The 22,929-nt window shown below is 32.0% G+C and overlaps 2 protein-coding genes across 2 annotated transcripts; one reads left to right on the top strand and one right to left on the bottom strand.

Moving 5' to 3' along the window:
- Positions 1-4,687, top strand: LOC103493738 (leucine aminopeptidase 1-like). Its single transcript, XM_008454618.3, has 10 exons — positions 1-410; positions 813-1,227; positions 1,323-1,517; positions 1,746-1,971; positions 2,110-2,236; positions 2,332-2,427; positions 2,530-2,607; positions 3,268-3,328; positions 3,940-4,127; positions 4,303-4,687. The coding sequence occupies exons 1-10, from the start codon at positions 168-170 to the stop codon at positions 4,429-4,431; spliced, it is 1,758 nt and encodes a 585-aa protein (XP_008452840.1). The 5' UTR covers positions 1-167; the 3' UTR covers positions 4,432-4,687.
- Positions 4,688-6,783: 2,096 nt separating this feature from the next.
- On the bottom strand, positions 6,784-18,185 carry LOC103493732 (probable cyclic nucleotide-gated ion channel 5). The gene is made up of 8 exons (XM_008454604.3): positions 17,972-18,185; positions 16,965-17,036; positions 14,866-15,448; positions 13,043-13,255; positions 10,506-10,804; positions 9,954-10,065; positions 8,153-8,389; positions 6,784-7,651 (listed from the first exon to the last, which is right to left on the bottom strand). The coding sequence occupies exons 2-8, from the start codon at positions 17,021-17,023 to the stop codon at positions 6,953-6,955; spliced, it is 2,202 nt and encodes a 733-aa protein (XP_008452826.1). The 5' UTR covers positions 17,024-17,036; positions 17,972-18,185; the 3' UTR covers positions 6,784-6,952.
- Positions 18,186-22,929: the final 4,744 nt, after the last annotated feature.

Raw genomic sequence — 22,929 nt, 5'->3', positions numbered from 1 at the left:
TAAGCCCATCTCATTGGTTCAGGCATCAATGGCGATGGTGGCAACGACAACTACGAACCCAACCCATCATTGAAAACTTGAATTTTATCTCTTTCATCTTTAGCAATTCGATGCTCTATCTTTGTTGACGGTTCACTATAAATAAGTGGGTCCTCACACACCCAAAAATGGCCGCCATTGTTGGATCCTTGGGCACAACCTTCGTTTCTTCTTCTTCCTCCTATTCCTTTCGTTCTTCTTCTTTTCTTCTCACGAAACTGACCCATTTGTATTGCCCTTCTTCCTCTGCTTCTCGTCGGGTATCTTTTGCTTTTGATCCTTTCTCTTCTCGTAGAGGGAAGTTCATGGCTCACTCACTGGCCCAGGCCAATCTCGGCCTCACAAATCCTGCTCCTAACGAAAGCCCTCAGGTGATTGGGACACTGAAGTTTTACTGCCCACCTACTGATTTTTCTTGATTGTCTCGTTTTTCGACTTGTGGCGGGTTTTGCTTACTTGGGTTTTTCTTGGATTGAAGTTTAGGAATTGCATTGTTGGTTTTTTCTTTCTGGGTCTTTTAGATTGAATCGATTAGGATTGTGTTGATGCTTCTTTAAATTTGGGGTACGAGGATCTAGTCTACGTGATGGTTTTGCATCGGTCTGTTTGTTTGTTTGATCGGTATGAGTTATTGAAAATGATATCGATTTTCTAACAATTTGAACGTCGGGTGTTGTATTTCATGAATTCTGTTTCTTTAGAGTCATTGTGGTGTTTGTGTTTGTCGTGAAGTACTAATTGTTTGCTACCTGTTTGTGAAAATGTCTCAAAAGATATCTTTTGGGGCAAAGGACATTGATGTCTTGGAATGGAAAGGAGATTTGCTTGCAGTGGGAGTGACAGAGAAAGATGTGGCTAAGGATGAAAATTCCAAGTTTAAGAATCCAATTTTGAATAAGCTAGACTCACGCTTGGGCGGATTGTTGGCTGAAGCTTCTGCTGAGGAAGATTTCACCGGAAAGGCAGGCCAGTCGACAGTTCTTAGATTTCCTGGTCTTGGCACTAAAAGGGTGAGTTTGATTGGCCTTGGACAGTCAGCTTTGAATGTTGCAGCCTTTCGAAGTCTAGGTGAGGCTGTTGCATCAGCAGCAAAGGCATCTCAAGCAAGTGAAGTTGCTATATCTCTTGCCTCTCCCGAGGAACTCTCTTCTGAATCCAAGCCTAACTTTGCCTCAGCCATTGCATCTGGTACTTGTTTGAATCTGATCATAGCATATTGATAAGTGAGCAGTTTTTTGTTATATTTGACACTGAATTCTCTCTGTTGCATGAATGGATAACAGGGACTATACTTGGGATATTTGATGACACTAGATACAAATCAGAATCCAAAAAGTCTGCTCTAAAATCTGTGGAAATTATTGGTCTTGGATCTGGAGCTGAAGTAGATAAAAAGCTGAAATTTGCCCAAGATGTAAGTTCTGGGATAATTCTAGGAAGAGAACTTGTCAATTCACCTGCAAATGTACTCACCCCAGGTTCGCTCCTAAATTTTATGTTTTAACTTTTAAAGTCTGCTTATCATTCTCTTGATAATGAATTATAGCCTCCAGCATTTTTTCAGTTTTCCATTGGCAAGGAATTTTGGTTGTCCTTTTTATAAAGAAAATATTTGAGTTTCAAATTGATATAGTATGTCGTAATACTTATTTTATGATTGATGCCATACACAGTATTGACTTTGTTAAGTTACATTCACATACTAGGGGCACTGGCAGCGGAGGCTTCAAAGATTGCATCAACTTACAGCGATGTTCTTTCTGCAACCATTTTAAATGAAGAGCAATGCAAAGAATTGAATATGGGATCCTATCTTGGCGTTGCTGCAGCCTCCACAAATCCTCCCCATTTTATCCACTTGCGTTACAAGCCTCCCAGTGGACCTGTATCAGTCAAATTGGGTTTGGTTGGGAAAGGATTGACCTTTGACAGGTGATTATACAAGCCAAAATCCCAACTTTCTTTAGGATGTATTTATTACTCAGATTGAATCAACTTGAGTCAAGTAAGGTTGTATTTGTGACCTTAGTTCACGTTGTTGGGTAACACTCCATTTTCTCTTTCCCTTAGTGGTGGCTATAACATTAAAACTGGACCTGGATGTTCAATTGAAATCATGAAAACTGACATGGGAGGTTCAGCAGCAGTTCTTGGTGCAGCTAAAGCCATTGGCCAAATCAAGCCTCTCGGAGTGGAGGTAAAACATTTGAGCTGTTTACCCCTTTTTATGTCATGAGAATCTTAAACTTGTAGTTTTATGAGCTTGTATCCTTGTTTCTTGTGCTCAAACAGATTCACTTTGTTATTGCTGCCTGTGAGAATATGATAAGTGGAACTGGCATGAGACCTGGGGATATTATCACTGCTTCAAATGGAAAGACGATTGAGGTATATCTACCTTGAGGATATTTTTCTGGATACGTGCTTTCTGATGTCAAATTTATCATCCCCCTCATCATTTTATCAACCTTCATTTTGGCCAATCTTCAGGTTAATAACACAGATGCTGAAGGCAGACTTACTCTCGCTGATGCTTTGGTTTATACTTGTAAACAGGGTGTTGACAAGGTATACATTCATAAATTAATATTTGATAACTTATTTTTTTTTAATTCTATTAACAAAAAAGGAAAATTTACTGATTAATTTTGATTCAACGTCACTTTTGTGGATTCATTTGATTATCAAATTAAATAAATAAATCTAATAATTGAGCCTTACACTGTTTGTCATCGTCATGTTGCAGGATGTCATAGTAAATTGTGTTGATTAATAGCCAACTCAGCATCTGATATTTAGTTCTTAAAATTAAAAATGAATCTGCCCTTTTCCTAGTAGTCTATCTTATTAAAAAGCCATACATGTCTTTTAGAAAATATTTGGAAGGTTCTGGCTAGTTTATGTGCACCTTAACTACTGTTTTACTGTTTGACCTTACAACATTCGAGCTTCAAAAAAATTCTTATAATATTGAAGAAAATTCTAAAAATGTTGAATCCCTTGGTAGGCGTCCATTGTGGATTAAATTCATTCTCTCTAATTATAACATGTGATATCTAGCTTTAGCAGGTTAGATTACGTACATGATCAGTTGTAAGTTATCTGATGTTTTTTATAAGATAAAATTGTATTTGTTTTCTTGGCATTACACTATAACGAGATATGTCATACAGAACTAATAGTTCTGAAAATTGTTCTCTTCTTATGCAACATTAAATTCCTTTGCAGGTAATTGACTTGGCTACTCTAACCGGTGCTTGTATAGTTGCTCTCGGGCCTTCCATTGCAGGTACTGTAACCTACGTAGCATTATCTACTTCATAGTCAATATGAAAACAATATTATAACATCAGGTTCTTTTGAGCTGTTAAAACCTCTGGATCATCAAAGACAAAGACGAAGTAGAAAATACATATTTTTCTAATTAAGAGTTCTAATTATTCGAACTGTCAAACATAGGGAGAAAAAGAAAAATGTTGAATGGTTGGAGACACTTCCATTATCAAACCTCTTTCGATTTTCCTCCCTCTCTCAAACACTTGGGTTTATAATCGGAGACTATAAAAGTAAACTTAAATACTAGTTTCAAACAAACGCTAGGTATGCTCCCCATGGGTTGAAACAGGAACTTATTTCTGTTATATAAGGATCATCAGGCTTGTATCATATCTGTATGAGTATTTTTTATAAGATTTTTTTTTTTTTTATAAGACATATCTATATGATTATCACTCTGAAAAAACTATTTAACAGTGGTTTGATTTGAGATGCAATATCTCCGCCATAGATAAAATTTACTCTTTTTTTCAAATGGCGATTTAATCAATGATGTAAAATAGCCATGTGGTTTGTTTGAATTGAAGTGCATGTCGGTCATATCAAATTCCCTTTTGTTTCCAGGTATCTTTACTCCCAGTGATGACCTCGCAAAAGAGGTATTGGCTGCTGCAGAAATCAGTGGCGAGAAATTTTGGAGGATGCCAATGGAGGATAGTTATTGGGAGTCAATGAAGTCAAGTGTGGCTGATATGGTCAACACTGGTGGTCGTCCAGGTGGTGCCATTACAGCTGCTCTGTTTTTGAAACAGGTGGATATCATATTCTTATCGAACCTCCTTAAATGGACTAGTTTGATCATCTCTTTTGCCTTCATCTCCAATGTTTTTACTGACCAATTAATGTCTTAAACTACCAATGAGATTATCCTTTTATTAGTTCTATCTATGCTTCAGAAAACTCATATTTGGAATTATGTTTCTGTAGTTTGTTGATGAGAAAGTTCAATGGATGCACATTGACGTAGCTGGCCCTGTCTTCAGTGACAAGAAACGCACTGCAACAGGGTTCGGTGTTGCCACATTAGTCGAGTGGGTTCAGAAGAATGCTTCTTAAGCCATTTGAAGGTTGAAGAGTGGAAGACGGAGACGTGTCTGACTATGTCAACCGCTGTACTGTGGATGCTAGGAGTTTTCATGGGTTGGCAGCACTGAGAGATCAATTTGAATAAAAGTAGCAGCATCGTCTGTGGTTTTATTAATGATTTTACTGGTTTGAGGCTTAATTGATCGTTGGATGGGTGGATGTTTCTAATTATATACAAAACTCGTGTCGAAAGGTTTGCTTCGTTCTACAGAGTTTTGATTCTTTCCTTTGGTTTTGGTCTTGTTCTTGTGTTTTGCTTTCTGGTGGAAGATACAAGAGTGGTTTTTTTCTTGATATTTAGGTTTAAACAACCAACTTTTACTAAGTTTTTATATGGTGAAACACTCTTAAAATGTAGCCAATAAAATGGAATGGAAGCTTTAGTTTTATTTTCTGGAAAAAAAAGTTTATAAATCCTTCTTGGTTATTATAAAAAATTATGTTTATTTTAAAAACGACATTCTAATCTTTTTAAATCACTCTCAATCATGCAAGTATGCATTCAGAGTTGTTCTTGTGAACTGAACTTGTGAAGCCAACAATTGCAATTCAGAGTTATTCAATGATCAAATCCACTTTTAAGTTCCTTCATTCTTTAAAAGGTAGAAAGGTGAAAAGAAAAAAAAAATGCAAAATCCTTTTGGAATTTGTCACTCTTTCTTTCTAGATATTAAGATGAGAGACTCTTAACGTGGATGGTCAACCCATAATTATTTTGTTCTCTCAGTTTTCACACTTACCATTTTCGTTTCGTCTTCAGTTGACTTTCAAAATAGTTATATAATGAATTTTAACCAATGTTACTTCCTTTTTTCATTAAAGAAGTAGTTCTCAAATTTTTGTAAAGGATCTTAAGATATTATTTTATTCTAAATAGAAAAGAGATAATAAGAAAAGATCGTAGGAATCAAATGTAGAAAGTATGTTTGAAAACCACTGTGTTGAAAGGAAAATTCGACTCAACCTTGGTGCTAAATAACATTATGTCAATTGATCCTCAAGTTTAACACAACATTCCAATGCAGGCATATACTTATCTTGCTCCAAGAAAATAAAAAATTTGAAAAAGAAGAAGAAGAACATCAAACCAAAATCTTTTTCAATTTTATAGAAATAAAATAGTTTAAGATCTAATTTTACTTTTAGATGTATTAATAACATGATATTATAACCATAAAACAGTTTCAATATTTTTAATCATCAAAATGAAAACAATAATATCATTATTATCATCTGTCATATTTTCAATTGCAACATTAACAGTAAATCAGTGATAGTCATTCCATGACAATGACTATAAGTTTTGATACTTCTTTTGCAATTAAATTATGAGAGAGAGAAGTTGAGCATTTATTCTTATTATTTTGAAGAAATCAAAATAAGAAAAGACATAAAAGATATTTTATATATAATTGAGTATTTATTCTGATGCTGTTTTACAAATCAAAATATGAGTCAACATAAGATTATGAGAGATTGAGTGTAATTATATTCTTTTTGTTATAGAAATAGTAATATGAGAGAGAGAGAGAGAGAGAGTGCAATGTGATGGGAAAATGTGTAAGAAGTTGGAGAGAGTACAGAATGAGATGGAGCAAAATTCTTTGGATATAGTTCATATCTCTCTCCATTCTCAATCCTCAGACGCACAGTAAAATCATCACTTTTTCCATCTTTTATTTTTTATAAATTTGGCTATAAGAATAATAACCTATTTGTAAATATGTTTTCCAAATTTAAAATGAAAAGAAAGAAATCGTTGGAAATAGCAAAATTGTTGAAATTGTTTATAAAATATAGTAAAATTTTATATACTATCAATGATAAACACTAATAGTCTAATCGATGATGTCATAAAATCTAAAATTTTGCTATGTTATGAATATTTTGGTTTAAAAGTGTTCACATATTTCTTTTGTAGTAAAAATTCATATATACATATGTACACATCTTATTCGACATTTAGAAATGGAGATCATGTCAGTTACCATTGATTTAAGTTAGGTTGAGAAACAAAACAAAATTTGAACTTTAAGACAAAGTGGAAGCAACATAACAAGAAAGAAATTTTAACTTTATCCTAAAGGGAAAGCAACATGTAACATAGGTTTTTCTAGAAATTTAATCACACAAATAGACCAAAATATGGGAGAGAAGTTTTGGAATCTTTTATTAAGGATTTCAAAATACCAAAAGGATTATTATAATGTAATAAGGGGCCACATTTTTTGACACTCCTATTTTTAACCCTTTTGAAAGAATGGAGGATGAGAGAATCCCTCTGTCCATTAGTTTCCAACCTTTATGCAGAAGCCTGAGAAATATAAAGCACAAATACATATTCAAGATTTGATTTCAAGAACTTTTTTACAAGTTACAAACTACAAGCATATCTATAATACATTAGTTTCAACCCATCTAATCAATTTCAATAGAAAACCATGAGTAAGATAATAATACATTCAAATTTTGTCATAAAATACGTAATGGATCAATCTGCATCATCAGCACTAAAATCTGGCTCTGGAGGTTTCTGCAATTTTATCAATTCCTGAGCGCTCTTTGCGTTTCGATATCGCTGAACGCCCCGGAGAGCATTGGCAGCAAATTTGGAAGCTAAGAAAGTTGCACGAATACTATAAGAGCCTCCACTTGTGGCAGTTTGAGATCCCTCAGATTCTTCTGCTGCAGCTTCTTCCTTTTGACGAAGTTCCATAGACTTTCTCTTGGAATACCGACGCCATGCCGCTTGGATGAAGCAAGCAGCCCAGGTCCTCCATTGCTGCGAGTAGAATCGGAAGGTATGTTGCACCTGTCTACTGTGAAGGCGCCTGAACTGGCTGGCCACAAATTTCAACTCTTCAGCGACAAGGGCAAAAGCCTCAACCTCTGTAATGGCCTTTACCGTCCTCGTAGAAGATGGAAGATTCGAACCAGATTTCGGGTCCAGAGCCCAGGTCAAAAGCTCTTCACCACAAAAATCACCTTCTTTCAGAAAGGTACGGTTGAAAAATCCACTACGTCCACCATCTGTGGTCACACTCTCAAGCCGACCACGTATAATGAAAAGCATCTCATCAACTGGATCGCCTTCACGGACTATGTAAGTGTACTCCGTAAACAAACATGGTTTCAGCCGCTCACAGATAGCATCAAGCAGCCTCTCATCCATGCTTTCAAACAGAGGAACCTAGAAATCATCAAGGAACATGAAAATGTCAACGAAGTACAAAGAGCAAAACAAATCCTAGGATGAAAGTAACCAACAAGCTAAAGCCTATAAGTTTTCAACAAGTTATCATAAGCTAATATAAATATGGAAGTTCTCAAGGAAATTTAGTACCACGCTTTGAATTTGTGCAACTGTTATAGCAGATATATAGTCAGAATATTCATACTTAATGTAAAAAATTTACTGCCTTAAGTAATAATAAGAAGAATGAAATATAAAAAAGAACCAAAGCAACAGCCTTACCCTTAGTAAAGCCAAGACTTACGAATTACGACTTCTCAATAAGTTATGAACTGACATATTATATACATGGATTTTCTTCAAAAGAAATTTAGTTCCACCCTTTGAGTTCGTCCTAATATTGCGGGAAATGAGAATATGCAAAACAATCCCACGTTTGCAAAATGAAAGAATATGAAACAACCAAATAAAGAAAAAGAGCCAAAGCAATAACCTTACCCTTCTTACTAAAGCCAGACAAAGGTGCCGCTTAATATCCCTTCTAAGATCCTTAGGTAGAGTTTGAACCAAACTTTGTTCATCCACCCCACGAGTCTCCAACCACTTGTACTGATCATAACGCCGGACTCTCTCCCGAAGTTCCTGCGGCAGCAAGCGGTGATGCATCCACTGCTCTGAATCACGCCTTTTCACCCTCATTTCCTCAAGCCTTATGGTTAGAGATTGAAGATAAGTCTGTCATAATAACATTACATCAGTTTCTAAATGCCAGCGTACACTGTTTACTCTTTTCCACTCTATAACATAATATTTATACTTCAACTGCCTAGAATCTCAGCAAAGCACTTAATCCAATCTGTCAACATCTTTGCTATTGAAATGGGTAAAGGGGCTAAAATATATTTTTACATCTCAAATGTAAAAGCCAAAAAGATCTACTGCAGACACCATTAATATTTTAAAAAATAACAAACGCTGAATCGATGTCCCAAGGAAGTTGATAAGATACTTACCACATAACTTTCCAGTTGAAGTTAGTAACACGATCTGCAATTGTCTTAAATTAAAATGACATGATTAAAAAAAAAGAAGACAGACAAAGAACTCCATCTAACTACTAGAGAAGACACAAACTTCACATACTTGGCCATATTGTTAAAAATCCTATAGCCACTTCAGCCAAATCATCCAAAAGGTGGCATTAGTTGCATCAGCTCACATGATATTAACAGAGGCCATAATTGCATTACAATAGCTCACAAAATATAAACAGTAGCCACAATTGCATTAAACTCGCAAAATAAAGTTTTCTACTAAGACTAATTAAATGAACATGTGGAAAATTATTTCCTTGTTTGCTGGATCCCACTCCTTTAGTGACTTCATGTTCTCTGCCCTCTAGAAGTTCAAAATTCCTAAGAAAGTGAGGTTCTTTATTTGACAAGTTTTACATAAATGTATGAACATTTTGAATCAACTCCCAAAGGCAATTACATAGTTAGTGGGCCCATTTTGGTGTATTCTTTGTCGGAAGGCAAATGAAGACCTAGATCACATTCTTTGAAGATGTGAGTTAGCACATGCTAGTTGAAATATGTTTTTCCAAACATTTGGTTTGATGTTTGCCATCCTCGAGGAACCAAAATATGAACAGAGAATTGCTTCTCCATTCACCTTTTTGTGAGAAGGGTCGTTTCTTGTAGTTGGTAGGAGTATGTGCTATCATGTAGAATCTTTGGGGTGAAAGGAAAGGAACAATAGAACATTTAAAGGTATGGATAAGGAGCCTAGTAATGTCCGGGTCATTTTGCACACATCCAGACTACAAAACAATGCCCTTAACTTTATTTACAGGTAACTCCTAATATTTTAATTCCTAAATACTGATTTGATCAACTTTGTGAATCTTAGCTATATTCTATAATTGTTTCAAATGCACTGAACACGTTTTCCAACCAATAAACTATGTACTTGAACCCCTAAATAGTCAAGTTCTCTTTTTGGACCCTAGCATACAAGCACATCAAGACTCGAAACAAGATTCTGGAAAAAATAAATAAATAAACCATTTACTTCTGTTTTTTTTTTTTTTTTACTCCTCCATTTATCAATGTCCATACCAAACATCCTGATGAGCATCACAAGCCAGTAATTTTAATCAAATCTTTAACTATCATACAAAGAAAACAGGAGCCGCACCAAACCTCCAATGCTCTCAACACCAACAGTAATTAGAAAAAGGAAAAAAAAAATTTGAATCATAAACCCAAACGTTATATAATTCAAACTATGGCGTTACCTGCATATTGCCAATAAGAAGAGCAAAGAGAATGAGACCAAGTACAGCTAATGCTATAGAAAAGATCACTTCACCCGGGTACGTGCTTGTTTTTAGCCCCTGCCCAAGCGTACTGCCAAGAATTCAAAAGCACTTATGTCAAAAACATCCATATGCTTATGCATTTTCAAGTGTAATTATCATTTTCTTGCAAATTCTACAAAAAACGTGTACGAAAATTTTCAACCTTGGTCCAATCATTAGGCAAAAGAAGATAAAAAAAGGTATAGCTATCTACGTATCAACTTTAATGTACATTTTCTTGCAAATTGACACTTCAATGAGATTTGAGAAGGAAACTTCTCGTCAACCTTAGTACATGATGCACGATTTTTTTCTACGTGGGCATGAGTGCATAATGCATAGATATGACTATGAGGGTGAAGCAAGAGGAACATGCATGTATAGTAGTATAGGACAAATTTCCCCAGGAAAAATTTCTGTGCGAGCAACAGCCTTTTAACATCCATGGCAGACACAATTCCTGGCTTCTTTAAATAAGATATTACATACCTTAAATTTTGTAGTCCCCACCACAGACAGTAACAATATTTTGTGATGAAATTCTTGGACGCGGCAATACCAGAGGACAAAGCCTGTTGAAAGATTCCAAAATCAAACTGCTTATTTTGATCATCAGGTTCGCAACTTGACTTAAGGCCATCGACACCTGTCTGGTTCCAACTTGCATAACCTTCCATGTTTTGGTTACCACAATACAAGAAATCTTTCTTGCAAGGGGCATTACAAAACTTCTGCCAACATGTATCATTCCGTTCCACAGCTAACAAGTACCATAATGCTCCAACTATCTGCAATGTTAAAGTCAAGTAAAAATCAACTCAGATTTATAATTATTGAAGAAAAAAGGAGTTGTTTTCAAATTTAGTAAAATGAACCAAAATATTTACAAAATATCATGATTTATCTACGATGGACCGGATAGACTAAAATACACAACTATTTATATCAATATGTATCATAGATACAAATGGTAGTCTATCTTGTTTATCATAAATATATTGTGATATTTTGCTTTATATTGTGATATTTTGCTATATTTGTAAATATTTTCAAAAAAAATTCATTTAAATAATTTCTCATCTTTTTTTATAAGAAACAGTTTCATGGATGAATGAAATAATCCAAATGGTATTTAAAAGAGCCCTCTTAGAGGAAGTACAGTATATGGTTCCAAGTTCCACCAAGATAATTAGTCATGACCTTTAAAGGGATATTATAATTGTTTACACCAAAAGAACGCATTAAAAATAGAAGATTCAAGGATGTTTTTGGCAGACTTTGAGTTGTTTATTTAAACTATGGTATATTTAATAATTGGAGAATGTCTTCACCTCAAAAATTAAAGAACAGCCTACCCCTATTGAAGGATGTCTTTAGCGGGCTTTGAATTATTAATTTGAAAAAAAAATCACATTAGAGATATTATGGAGATTATTTACTAAAGGTAGGGGTAAAAGTATCCAATAAACTCTCCAATGTTCTACTACCTTAAACTATAACAATGAGTAGAGATTGTTACATAGACTGCAATGTCCTTGAAAGAAATTCATACATTGGTATGATTTTCATCAAATAAAATATTATGTAGAAATTAGAAATACAGCACAATGCTTTAATTTTGCTTTCATTTAAATGAAATTACATAGCAATAAAATATTTCATTATGAACCAAATTTTACAGTTTTAACAAATATTTATTCTGTAAAATAACACAAGTAATATTTTGACATATTATTGTCATATATATATTGGCATATTAAAATACTATAAGTTTATATTATAAATAAATAAATAAAATTATAAAGATTGGTTCAACCACATTATCGTTGCAAATTCATATTAGATCTAGAGAAATATAACGAACAAATAATTCAAAACAACTAATACTCAAAATAAAATAACTAAATTTAAAAACTTAAACAAATCTAAATTCTATCCATCAACTTAATACAATTAAACAAGAACTTAAACATACTCTTAACTTGAAAGTAGATTAAAAAAATTATACCAAAATGAAAGTCAAAAAATAAAAAATGATACACTTAAAAGTAATTTTGCATCCCAATAATTCATTCAATTCACTTTTTTAATAAAATGAATACCGTTTTTTATTTAAATAAACGGCTTTTATTGAGAAAAAAAATAAAGAAATACACAGATGCACAAAAAACCAAGCCCACCAAAAACAGGGGACTCGACTACAAAAAGGGGCCCAGCTATACAAAATCATGTCAAGAGTATAATTACAAAAAGGGATAGTTGCAAATATAGCAATTATATCCAAAATAATGAAATATATAGCAACATTTTAAAAAAATTGTAAATATAGCAAAATTTATCAATGATAGGAGTATATCACTGATAGACTATGTAACAAATGTTGATCTATCACTGATAAACCATAAGAGTCTATCAATGATAGAAGTCTATCACCGATAGACTTTGCTATACTTGCAATTTTTTAAAAATATGGTTACATACTTAATAATCATTCTAAAAATTGCTACCCATTATAATTACCCTTACAAAAACTTTTCAAAATCGAAGCCAAGAGAGACATAATACCAAATAACCGACCAAATCTCCCGCCTCCCCCTTTCAACTCCCCTAAATGCCCTCCTATTCCTCTCATCCCACAAAACCCAATAAAATAAATACTGTTAAATATCAGTATTTACTTTAAAGTGAATGATACTAAAAAAAATATACATTAATACTAAATTTTCTAAACCTCCACCCAAAACATAGTTTGAGTCTTTGAGTTTCTTCCTAAACCTAAAAAGGGACCCTGAAGTTTTCCCAAACCTAAAACTGCAACCTGAAGTTTTCCTAAACCCTACCTTTCTGAATTTGATACTAATGTATGAATTTCTTGCAGCGATCATTTATAGATTTTCTAAACCTCCACCCAAAACACAGTTTGGGTCTTTTTCTACATAACTTGCAATGATTATTTATAGATAAAAGAAAATGCAGGATTCTTAGCAAGCTGTGAAAGAACTACCAAGTGAAAAGGAGGGACTTACATGGCTTGCAAGCATATATAATAGCAAATAATACGCAGCACCTGCCCAAGCAGTTTCTGCAAAAACACCTGTTGTCCTTTTCAACTCTGAAGCCAATGGTAACATTCTAAGAAATCGTGGGATATATTGAAGGAATACAATTAAAAGAAGGGCCTGTTTTGTCACGTATACATCTGAACCTCTTGACCTCTGAAGAAATCTCCAAACCACAATCTGCATATATTAAAATGGCAGATTAATTCTCAATATTCACAACCTTACTAGCAAAACTCACGAGAGTTACTAGAACATGCGAAAATCAGACTGAATATAACATTGTGACTCAGATGCCAATATCATTTTAAAATGAAACTAATAAGATTGTGAACTTTCAATAAATAGGAATAATAAGATTGTGAATTCTTGATAAGTGCCAGATTAGATCCTATCAGGCTTCTTTCTGGCTATCATTTCTGTGAGGCCCTTTATTTCTTGGCACTTGTTTTGCCCTATGCTACTCTTTCATTTTCCTCTCAATGAAATATTGATTCCTCAATTAAAAAGATAATAAAAATATGAATTTCCCCAAACAAAATTTACAACAATGCTACAGTGCTAACTAAAACAAGGAGTTAGATAATCAAAACCATGACGTTGTCCTAAACCTAATACCCTCCTCTTCAATGTGAATGATCCAGTCAAAGAGGCCAGTTTGCTTCAGATGATTACAGCCTTTAGGTATCCTTGGGCTAAAGATAAATACAATTAAACAAACTATGGCTAGCGTAGACCTAGATACAACAGAAGCAGAACACTGCCTTCTTATGAGATTGCCTAATGTAATTCTTTCCCATTATATTTCGGCCTTCCCAAGATGCCATTAAGCAATAATAATAATAATAATCAGTGAGGCTTAGCGAATGGGATAGGTTCTGCTCAAAAGGTTAGTCAGTCACCCTCACTCCAGCAATCCTTCTAAACCTCCTAACCTATTATCTCCAGTGTTTGCTGCTCCCAGGAAAATTTGTACAAAAAATAAAAGAGTGCTATATAACTTTCTTTGGGAGGGCACTGATGAAGAAGGGATTACACTTGTCAAATAGTAACTAACTAATGAAGCTTCTTTAAATAAAATAGCCTTTTGGCCTTGCATCATATATTCTCAAAAGTAGCTTCCATAGGATCCACGTTCTCTCTACTTCGCAAAACAAGTATACTTGTCGGATGTGGAAAAAAGAGGAAGATGGTTAACGAGCTAAGAAAGGCATCTTAGAGTCCTATGCTTGGAAGATTGGAATGACTTTTCGAAACTATCAGCAGCAAGATGCTAAGCCCTCTGCTGGATCAGTTAACATGGAATGTTGAAAAATATGGTTTGTCTATGACATCATTACAAGGCTCCTTTATATTTGAAGATCAACTTCTATCCCCTACCAGCGTACCTCCTATAACGTCATTAGGAAGATGAAGCCCATTAGAGAAAATGAAAAACATAATACAGATCACTTGCCCTTGAAAGTATTCCCACCATTGACATAATTCACAAGAGATTTTTGGCTCTGGGCTATCTACTCAAACCGGTGCAACAGGTAAACATGCTTGTAAGGACAAAACAAAAAACAAAATTCACGAGCAAACAAACAAGGGTCCCATAAATATAATAATTAAACAAAAGGCAATACAGCATTTGAAACTGCAACATTTTAGTAAATACCATTTGACGATGCAACATATTAATGTTGATCATCAAGGTGGAAAGTTTAATGATTTACGTAGAGAAAAAAAAAACCTCAGAAATGGGATGCATATAGAAGAATATAACAGCTAATTGAGTGTCTATAAACCTGTGGCAGGGGCAGCACAGACAACAGGTCAACGATGAAATACCGTCGCAAGTATCGCTTAGCTATTTGTGCAGGATCAATCACAAGTTCACCTCTCCCAAACACCCGAGATGATGGAGCAATATAGGCTGTCCGGAATTGGAGAGCCATATGAATAAGATAGAAAACATCAATGATTGTCCGCAATGTTGTCACTGTAATTGCCAGTTTTTTATCGATTCCAAGACAGTTTGAGTGTCGGTTAATGACAGGAACATAAAAGAATAGTGGGTCCACAGATACTGCAAAAATACATGATATGACAAAAAGTTTATTCAAAAATAAGAGCAATTTGTCTTGAGGATCAAAGATTTGCTTCTTTGACTCTTTAAGATCCTCCGGAAATACAGCTCGAGACACCCCAAACTTGAGCGATCGGCCAATTGATTTAAGTCCTTCGGACCCTTTCCTCATTCCTCTCTTAAAGGATCCAGATGGCTTTTCATTTCCATGAACTGCACGGTTAAATCCATCTATGTTAAACCCACATCTTCTCATTCCACTATCAGAAGGCGATGACAATCTGGAGTCCAAGTCATCCAACCTTGAAATAAATAATCAAAATGAAAAAGAATACATCAGATTAAGTCTTACATTGTGTAATATCCAGAAAAAGTATTCAATTGTCACTATGTTGAAAGGAAGAGAATAGGACAAACAATTTTTTAACAAGTATGTCCATCTCCTTCCACAGACAATTTAACAATGCCTTCAATGGAATCCCTTTCAGTTTGACTCATCAATTATGAATTAGTTTTTCAAAATATCACTCAAATTTGTACATACAAATATTTGTGCAAAATTTTGGCATTTTTTTCAATGATCTGACAGTTTATTTAAAGCTTTCTCTACACTTTTGTCACTACTTTCCAAATATTAATGAGAACATTGAGAAGTTGATTTCTTGTTGTCGAAACACACGCACGTGCTGCATATAACGAGAAGGAGAAACCCAAATAGCATTAAGAAGTAGCCACGACTTTTTAATTCTAGCACTCAAATTTGTAACACGTAAAAACAAACTTTAAACAACTAAATAAATGAAAACCTTGGTCCTTTAAATGCTTTTCTAGATAAGACATGATACTAATTTGACTCTGGGCTGCTGAAGTCCAAGCGTGAGGCGTTCATATGAAAATTTTCTAGCAAAATACATTCATTTCTTATCCAGAAAAGTAAGAAAAAGAGAAAAAATTACCAATAGTAAAGTCAAATGTTTTATTTCAAATAAAATTTGCTAATAAAGATGCTAAGCGAGCAACCAATGTGCTAGGTACATGTCTAATCTTCATGTAAGAGTAAATGACAAGATCAAAAGTTTAAATATGTAGAATTGAAGTTTATTTTAGAAAACTAAGCATTAAAGATATGAGATTGGATAGAGTGATATGCAAATGGCGTAAGCTGAATATTGGTTTTTACTTCCTTTTTTTGTTGTTGTTGAAGAAGCTTTAGAGTTTTTTGCTGGAGCCAGGAGGTGGTGGTAGCCCCCATTGAGGATTTCTTCAAGTCACTGGGAGCTCTTTTATGCAGATTGTGGGTTGTCACTTTAAATGTTTAATTTGTTGTTCTTCTTATGGTTTATACTCTTGTATTTGTTTTCCTTTCTTTCCCCTCTTTTTATAGGGAAAAAAAACACAAAGGAATACCTAAAGTTTCAAAGATAAAAATTTTAAGAAAAAAGAGCTTGGGCCTTCTCGCAACATGGGTTCTTGGCCTTAGCTTATCGAGCCGATATATTAATTCTATGTATAGCCAAAACTTCTATTAAGAAGAAACGAAAGAATACAAGGGCATACAAAAAATAGCCCACAAGAAAATGAAGCAAACTAAAGAAATAGCCTCCAATCAAGTCAAAATAAGATCAACAAATAATTACAAAAATGTTTTGCCACCAAAGCCTAAGACATGAAACCTAAAATAAGGAGCTTAACTAGCTAACTGCCAACATATCAGTTATCCAAAAAAAAATCACGACCAAGAACTGGTTCCAGTCTCTCCATCTTATAATCAACAAAAATTAATGATAATACCTTTTTAAAAAATAACAGTCACTTTACCTCACAAACTTTTCTCGCTGACCACCCATCAGTTGTGACTTGTAACCACAATCAAACATTTTCTTTAAGCATCTGAATTCATGCAGAAAAGCATGTTGTTTAGGAAGATAACGTTCACATTAGCCATTAATGTAATAAGCAATCACTGGGTACTGAAGAAGTCCAGCACCCATACTTTGGACGAAAAATAATATGAAACTACATTTTCCAAAAAAACTTATACTCAGTACAAGTAACTAAAAAATGATCAACATGCTAAAGTGAATAACAAAAAGGGTAAACAATAACATAAATCAAGAGTTTAGCATGCCAGAACACCAATTGGGATAATAAATTGACCACCATATCGTTTTTTTTTTTACATCAAACACCACTTTCCCTAAGCGCTAACACTCTAACCAGTTTGCTTCCAGATTACACTTAAAATTTCCAGAAAGGTAAAACCCACAAGTTACAACCAATTAGATCAACATATTTAGCAGGCTAGAAGATGAAACACTCCCATACCCATCACTTCTTTACCCTTTTTATCATACATAAAAACCAAAGAACTAAGATCTTAACCATGTGTCTCTAAACGAACCCTGAAAGATAGATCATTTCCAAAAACCCAATTCCAAGACTTCCGGATTTCTCAGACGATATCAAGATTACAATTAATACTCAACATAAGAAACAACAAAATCAGCCCACTCTCCATAAACCAAAACCTCAAAAACACAGTTAATTCCTTTATTTCAATCCGTCCAAACCCCATAAACAATCCCCATTTCCAAATCATCCCAGAATCATCCGGTACCATTGAAACAATCAATTAAACGCAAAAAATCCAGTATGTCAAGCAAGCAGAAACAAAAATCCCCCTTGCCCCTTCACTCCAAACTCCAGCATCCAAATCATACAAAAGATAGACTATAAACCAATCAACAAACAATCGATCAATTGGGTAACTGGGATTGGATTGCGAGTGTGCGTGTGGCCAAACTAGTCAACGAAAAAAGACTTACCACAACCAGAAACCGTCAGCTCAGTCCATGGCGCAGAGACAGAGGGAGAGTGGAGAATCAAAAGAAACCAGTGTAAAATACGGAATTGGAAATGGATTCTGAGGTGGATAAAAGGAACACAAACAACACTAAATCTTCGGGAAAGGTTCGAACGCGTAAAGCGGAGGAAAATGGAAGAAACTGATAAGCAAGAGCAAGCGCCTCTTTTGAAGCCGACGACGACGATCATTGACATCTTTGAATAAATAATTACTATATTACCCCTCACGGATGACTCCGTCAACAATTTTCTACTTTGTAAAAATTACAAATTTAATCCGTTTGTGTTATTTAATCTCTAGATTTTGGAAAATGTTGGATAGGTTTCTAAATGTTTAATTTTATGATACGTAATTAGACGGGAAATAATAAAATAAAATTATTTTAAATAGTAAGAGTTTTTATAATATTTAAAAATAGAGTGAAATATTATAATTTATCATTAACATATTGCAATAGATAAAAATTATGCTTTAGATAAAAATTATGCTTTATGTTTGTAGCAACGATCTATTTTGATTATTTTTTACTATATTTTATAAATATTTTGACTTATTTTAATATGTTTTAAATTAGTTGAATATTAGGCAAGTCCTTAAAAAGCTTGTTTGGTAAACAAAAATTTGGAAACAAATTATTCAAAGAAAATGTGTTTCCATGTGTGTTTGGCAGTAGAAGGAATGAATTTTAGTTTAAACAATTTATTTAAAATGTATTTTCTATGGTATTATTATTTTATAGGAAACTTTTATAAATATAACAAAGTCGTTAGCGATTTTTTAAATATTTTCGGTTTATCGTCTACCAATTTTTTATTATCTTCCTCATTTACTTTTATTTTTTTCCGCGATTTATTCCAATATTTCTTCTTTTTCTTTTTTTTTTTGCTATATACATGTTTTCCTTTTTTCTTTTTTACTTTGTTTAGATTGTGGTAACCAAATCTAAGATGGATGTATAAAAAATCTTGAAAAAAATCGTTTAAATTACCAAAATTTATGATAGCCAAATCTAAGAGATGGTGTAGGCAAATTAAATTAAACGATAAAATTGAAAAAATAAATATAAACGAGCACGTACATTGTTGATTGGACATTTTTTGTATTTTTCATAAACCGCTTTTTCTCTTTTTTAGAATTGTTCAATGTAAATATGTTGTCATTTTGTTATATTTTTTAAAAGACCATTTATTTTATTTATCAACTTGTTTTATGTTTACAAAAATGGACTAAATTAAAAAAAATGTTTCTAAATTTTGTTGTTTGCATTAAAAATATCTCGAACTTTTAAAAGTTTTAAAGAGAGGTTGAAAAATACTTAATTTTGGATGAAAATCGTTAAATTTTTGTTTCAAAATACCACAACTAGTTATCTTTCAATTTCGTTTAACTTTTATTTTCTATTTGCGACAGACTGCAATTGTAAATGTTTATCAATAGCTATCACATATACAAAGTAATGAATGTTTGAGACAATGAGTAAGTTATTACAGTCATAGCTTATTATAGCTGGGTTATAATAGATTGTGTGTTGTGTGTGGATTATTTTCATTTGAATTATAATAACATGCACTTGTGGTTTATCTGTTTTTAATTAATATATATATTTCTTTTCACAATCTTGTAACTAATGTATCAAATGTATATTAAGTGTAAATCATAGGTATACTGAGTGTATTATAGCAGACATCAGTAGTGAATAAAGTGTATATTAGTAATGTATCAAGTGTATTAAGTATATCAAATATATCAGCGATGTATCAAATATATATAAGATGTATCAAATGAATATCAGGTGTATTGCATGAGTTGAACTTTTTTTTTTTTTTTTGGCATGTTTATGAAAGTAAAAAAAAATTACATTATAAACCTAATTTTTTAAAAGTATTTTATGCAACTGATTATTTAATTTATAATTTAAAATTAAATAACCAATTTAGTTCTTGTTATAGTACTCGATGTTTACTCAAAGATAAAATAACTCATGGAATAATGAACATAGTTGAAGTGGTGTAGTGTTTTATTATTAACCTGAAAGTCAAATTTTTTATTCCCCGCCTCTCATATTATTCCAGTATTCAACAACAATGAGTTGAGATTCGACAAAATAAAAAAAAGAACGTGAGAATTTTATAAATTACAATTATATATACTCAAAAGAATTATTTTTTTTTTATCTTATTTATACGTGGAGGATGCATAAACATATAAAAAGTTACAAACAAGAATGATATAACTTATAACTTTAAAATTAGTTATAAACTAATTTTATAAGTGTTAACACGAGCATAGCTCATCTGACATTATACTATCAACATCGAGGTTAAAATTTTGATTCTTCCACCCCACACTTTAATATAGTATATTTGTAATAAGTAAACTAATAATTGTAGGAAGTTATATCAAAGTTTTCTTTATTTTATTTTATTTTATTTTTTCACAATTTCGAAACATAGGCATTGTTTAGGTCTTCAAATTCAATTAGATATAAAGTTGGTCATTATAGTTCAACCAATGTTTCAAACTCGAATAATATATATTTTTAGAGATAATCATAATGGTAGCAATTTTAAAAACAATGATAAAGTATATAGCAACATTTAAAAAAATTAAAAAATATAGTAAAATCTATTAGCGAAATATCGATATTTACGACATGATCTATTAATATGATAGACTTTTATCATCGATAAAACTTTAACAGATGTATTTACAATTATTTTAAAACATTGTTCTTTGTGCTAATATTTTAAATCTAACGGTTATATTAATCTTATTTTTAACTATTATAACTAACAATTAATTATATTGATCTTATTTACCATTTTATTTTTGTTACGGTGATTATTATTTCAGTCACACAAAAGTAGTATGTACAAGCAATATTGTAACTCATATAAAAATAGTTTATACAAACAATTATTATTCATCGACTATAATAACCAATTCAACCATTCAAAAAACTCCCTTAAGAACCAAATGGAAATTAAACTTAAAACTCATATGAAACTGCATCTAAAAAATCAGGGGCACCAACTATAATAGTGGTGTGTAAAGCTATTTATAATATATAATTAAGTATATTAAATACTATTTCAAACCTCCATTTGCTATTTTCACTCATTGTCAATCTTCTTCTTTACTAAAATATCTACTATTTATTATCCAAACAAAAATACTTCGTGAAGTTTAAAAATATATTTCAATAGTATCTTTTCATGAAATTTATTGTTTTTATTTAATTAATTTTGACATAAAAATTTATTCAAATGACTTAAAAAATGTTATTGGAAGTACAATAATTATATTTAATATTCTTTAGAAGTACAATAACTAAATTTGAACAATCGAAAATATAATAGAACTTGAATTACACCAACCAAAATAGTATTTTAACCACATTGTTAACACAATGACTATTTTTTTTTAAATGTATAATAAAAGTTCAGGAATTCAAACCACAATCTTCGTAATCATTGACACATTAGGATGTGTTTGACCTGAGATTTATTTATAATGCAATGTAATCCAAAACATATGTTTGGATTTAGCGTTTATCTGTTCGATTGGAAACATAAAGCTCGTTCATTTTCAACAGTTTTCAACCCGATCTTTTTCATCCCGTTTTTATGTTTTACGATCTTATTTTCGTTTCATCTCTAATTACACATGTTTTACGACCCTCTCTGATTCTCGATAATCTTAAAAAGCAAACCGATAATTTGAAAACCAAAATTAAAATTTAGTATAGTTGAAAATGAAAATGTTCCCTTTCCCTTTCCCTAAAGGCAAAGGATACCCAAATAGATATTTTGGAGTACTAAATGAAAATTTAGAATTTAAAAATTCATGTTTATATATTTTTTTGCACAACAAATGAACTTTAGCCGGCCGACCACCCAATCATTACAATTAGATTTTAGAACACACTTTTGTTTTACACGCAATGAATTTAAATTTCTTTGGGAAAATAAATTAATAATGATAGCAAAAAGAATCTTTTGATTTAAATATATATATATATATATATATATATATATATATATATATATATGGTTTCTTTTTAAAAGGTTATAATTTTAAATATTTTCAACATTTTTACGATGAGAAATTGTCAAAAAAAAAAAAAAAAAAGAAGAAGAAGAAGCAATATTTACATTTTAGATAAAAATTATAAATTTTATCTAGATAGATATAGTATACATAGTTTGTTAATTTCTTTCTTTTTTAAAAAAAAACTCCTCAAAATAATTTAAGTTAATTTAAATTTTATTTCAATTTGGTCTTTAGAATTGAGAAATTTTACTAAGTTTCTATTTTGTTTTTTTAAATTTTTGTACTTTTTTTTATAGATATTCAAATAAAATTTAAAAACTTACTACTTAATTATTTTAAATCAATCAATAATATTGATATCGAATAAGTAACTTATTCTAAGAGCCAAATACAATAAAAAAAAACTCAAATTTAATAAAAACGGAGTTCTATCCAACCAAAAAAAGATTAAAAATGATCGAAAGAAGACCTAAAATAGTGATTTGAAGGTTTTAAAATATTTTTTTTGTTGTATTTAAAAGGATCAATGTACACTTTTAAATACATTTTCCATACTAGATTTTGGATGATTACAAGCACTTTCCATTGATTTTAGAAAAAATCATTATTTAAAATCACTTGTAACTCTCTCTAACAAAAAAATAATAATAATGCCAAACTAAATTTGTATAAGCTTTTAGGATCAATATCACATTTTGTATTTTTAAAAAACCATTCTTAAATGAGATAATTTTATAATTCGTAAAAATAATAAAGAATGAGAATAATGGAGTTGAGTTCATGTTGGCAATAAACGATATGTGATCAAATAATTGATTGCAATCTATTTCAATTAGTTATAATATATTGTTATATTTGTAAATA

This window comes from Cucumis melo, chromosome 5, assembly GCF_025177605.1.
Source record: "Cucumis melo cultivar AY chromosome 5, USDA_Cmelo_AY_1.0, whole genome shotgun sequence".
Lineage (NCBI taxonomy): Eukaryota > Viridiplantae > Streptophyta > Magnoliopsida > Cucurbitales > Cucurbitaceae > Cucumis > Cucumis melo.
Note: the sequence above shows the minus strand (reverse complement) of the source record. Positions and strands in the feature narration are given on the sequence as shown.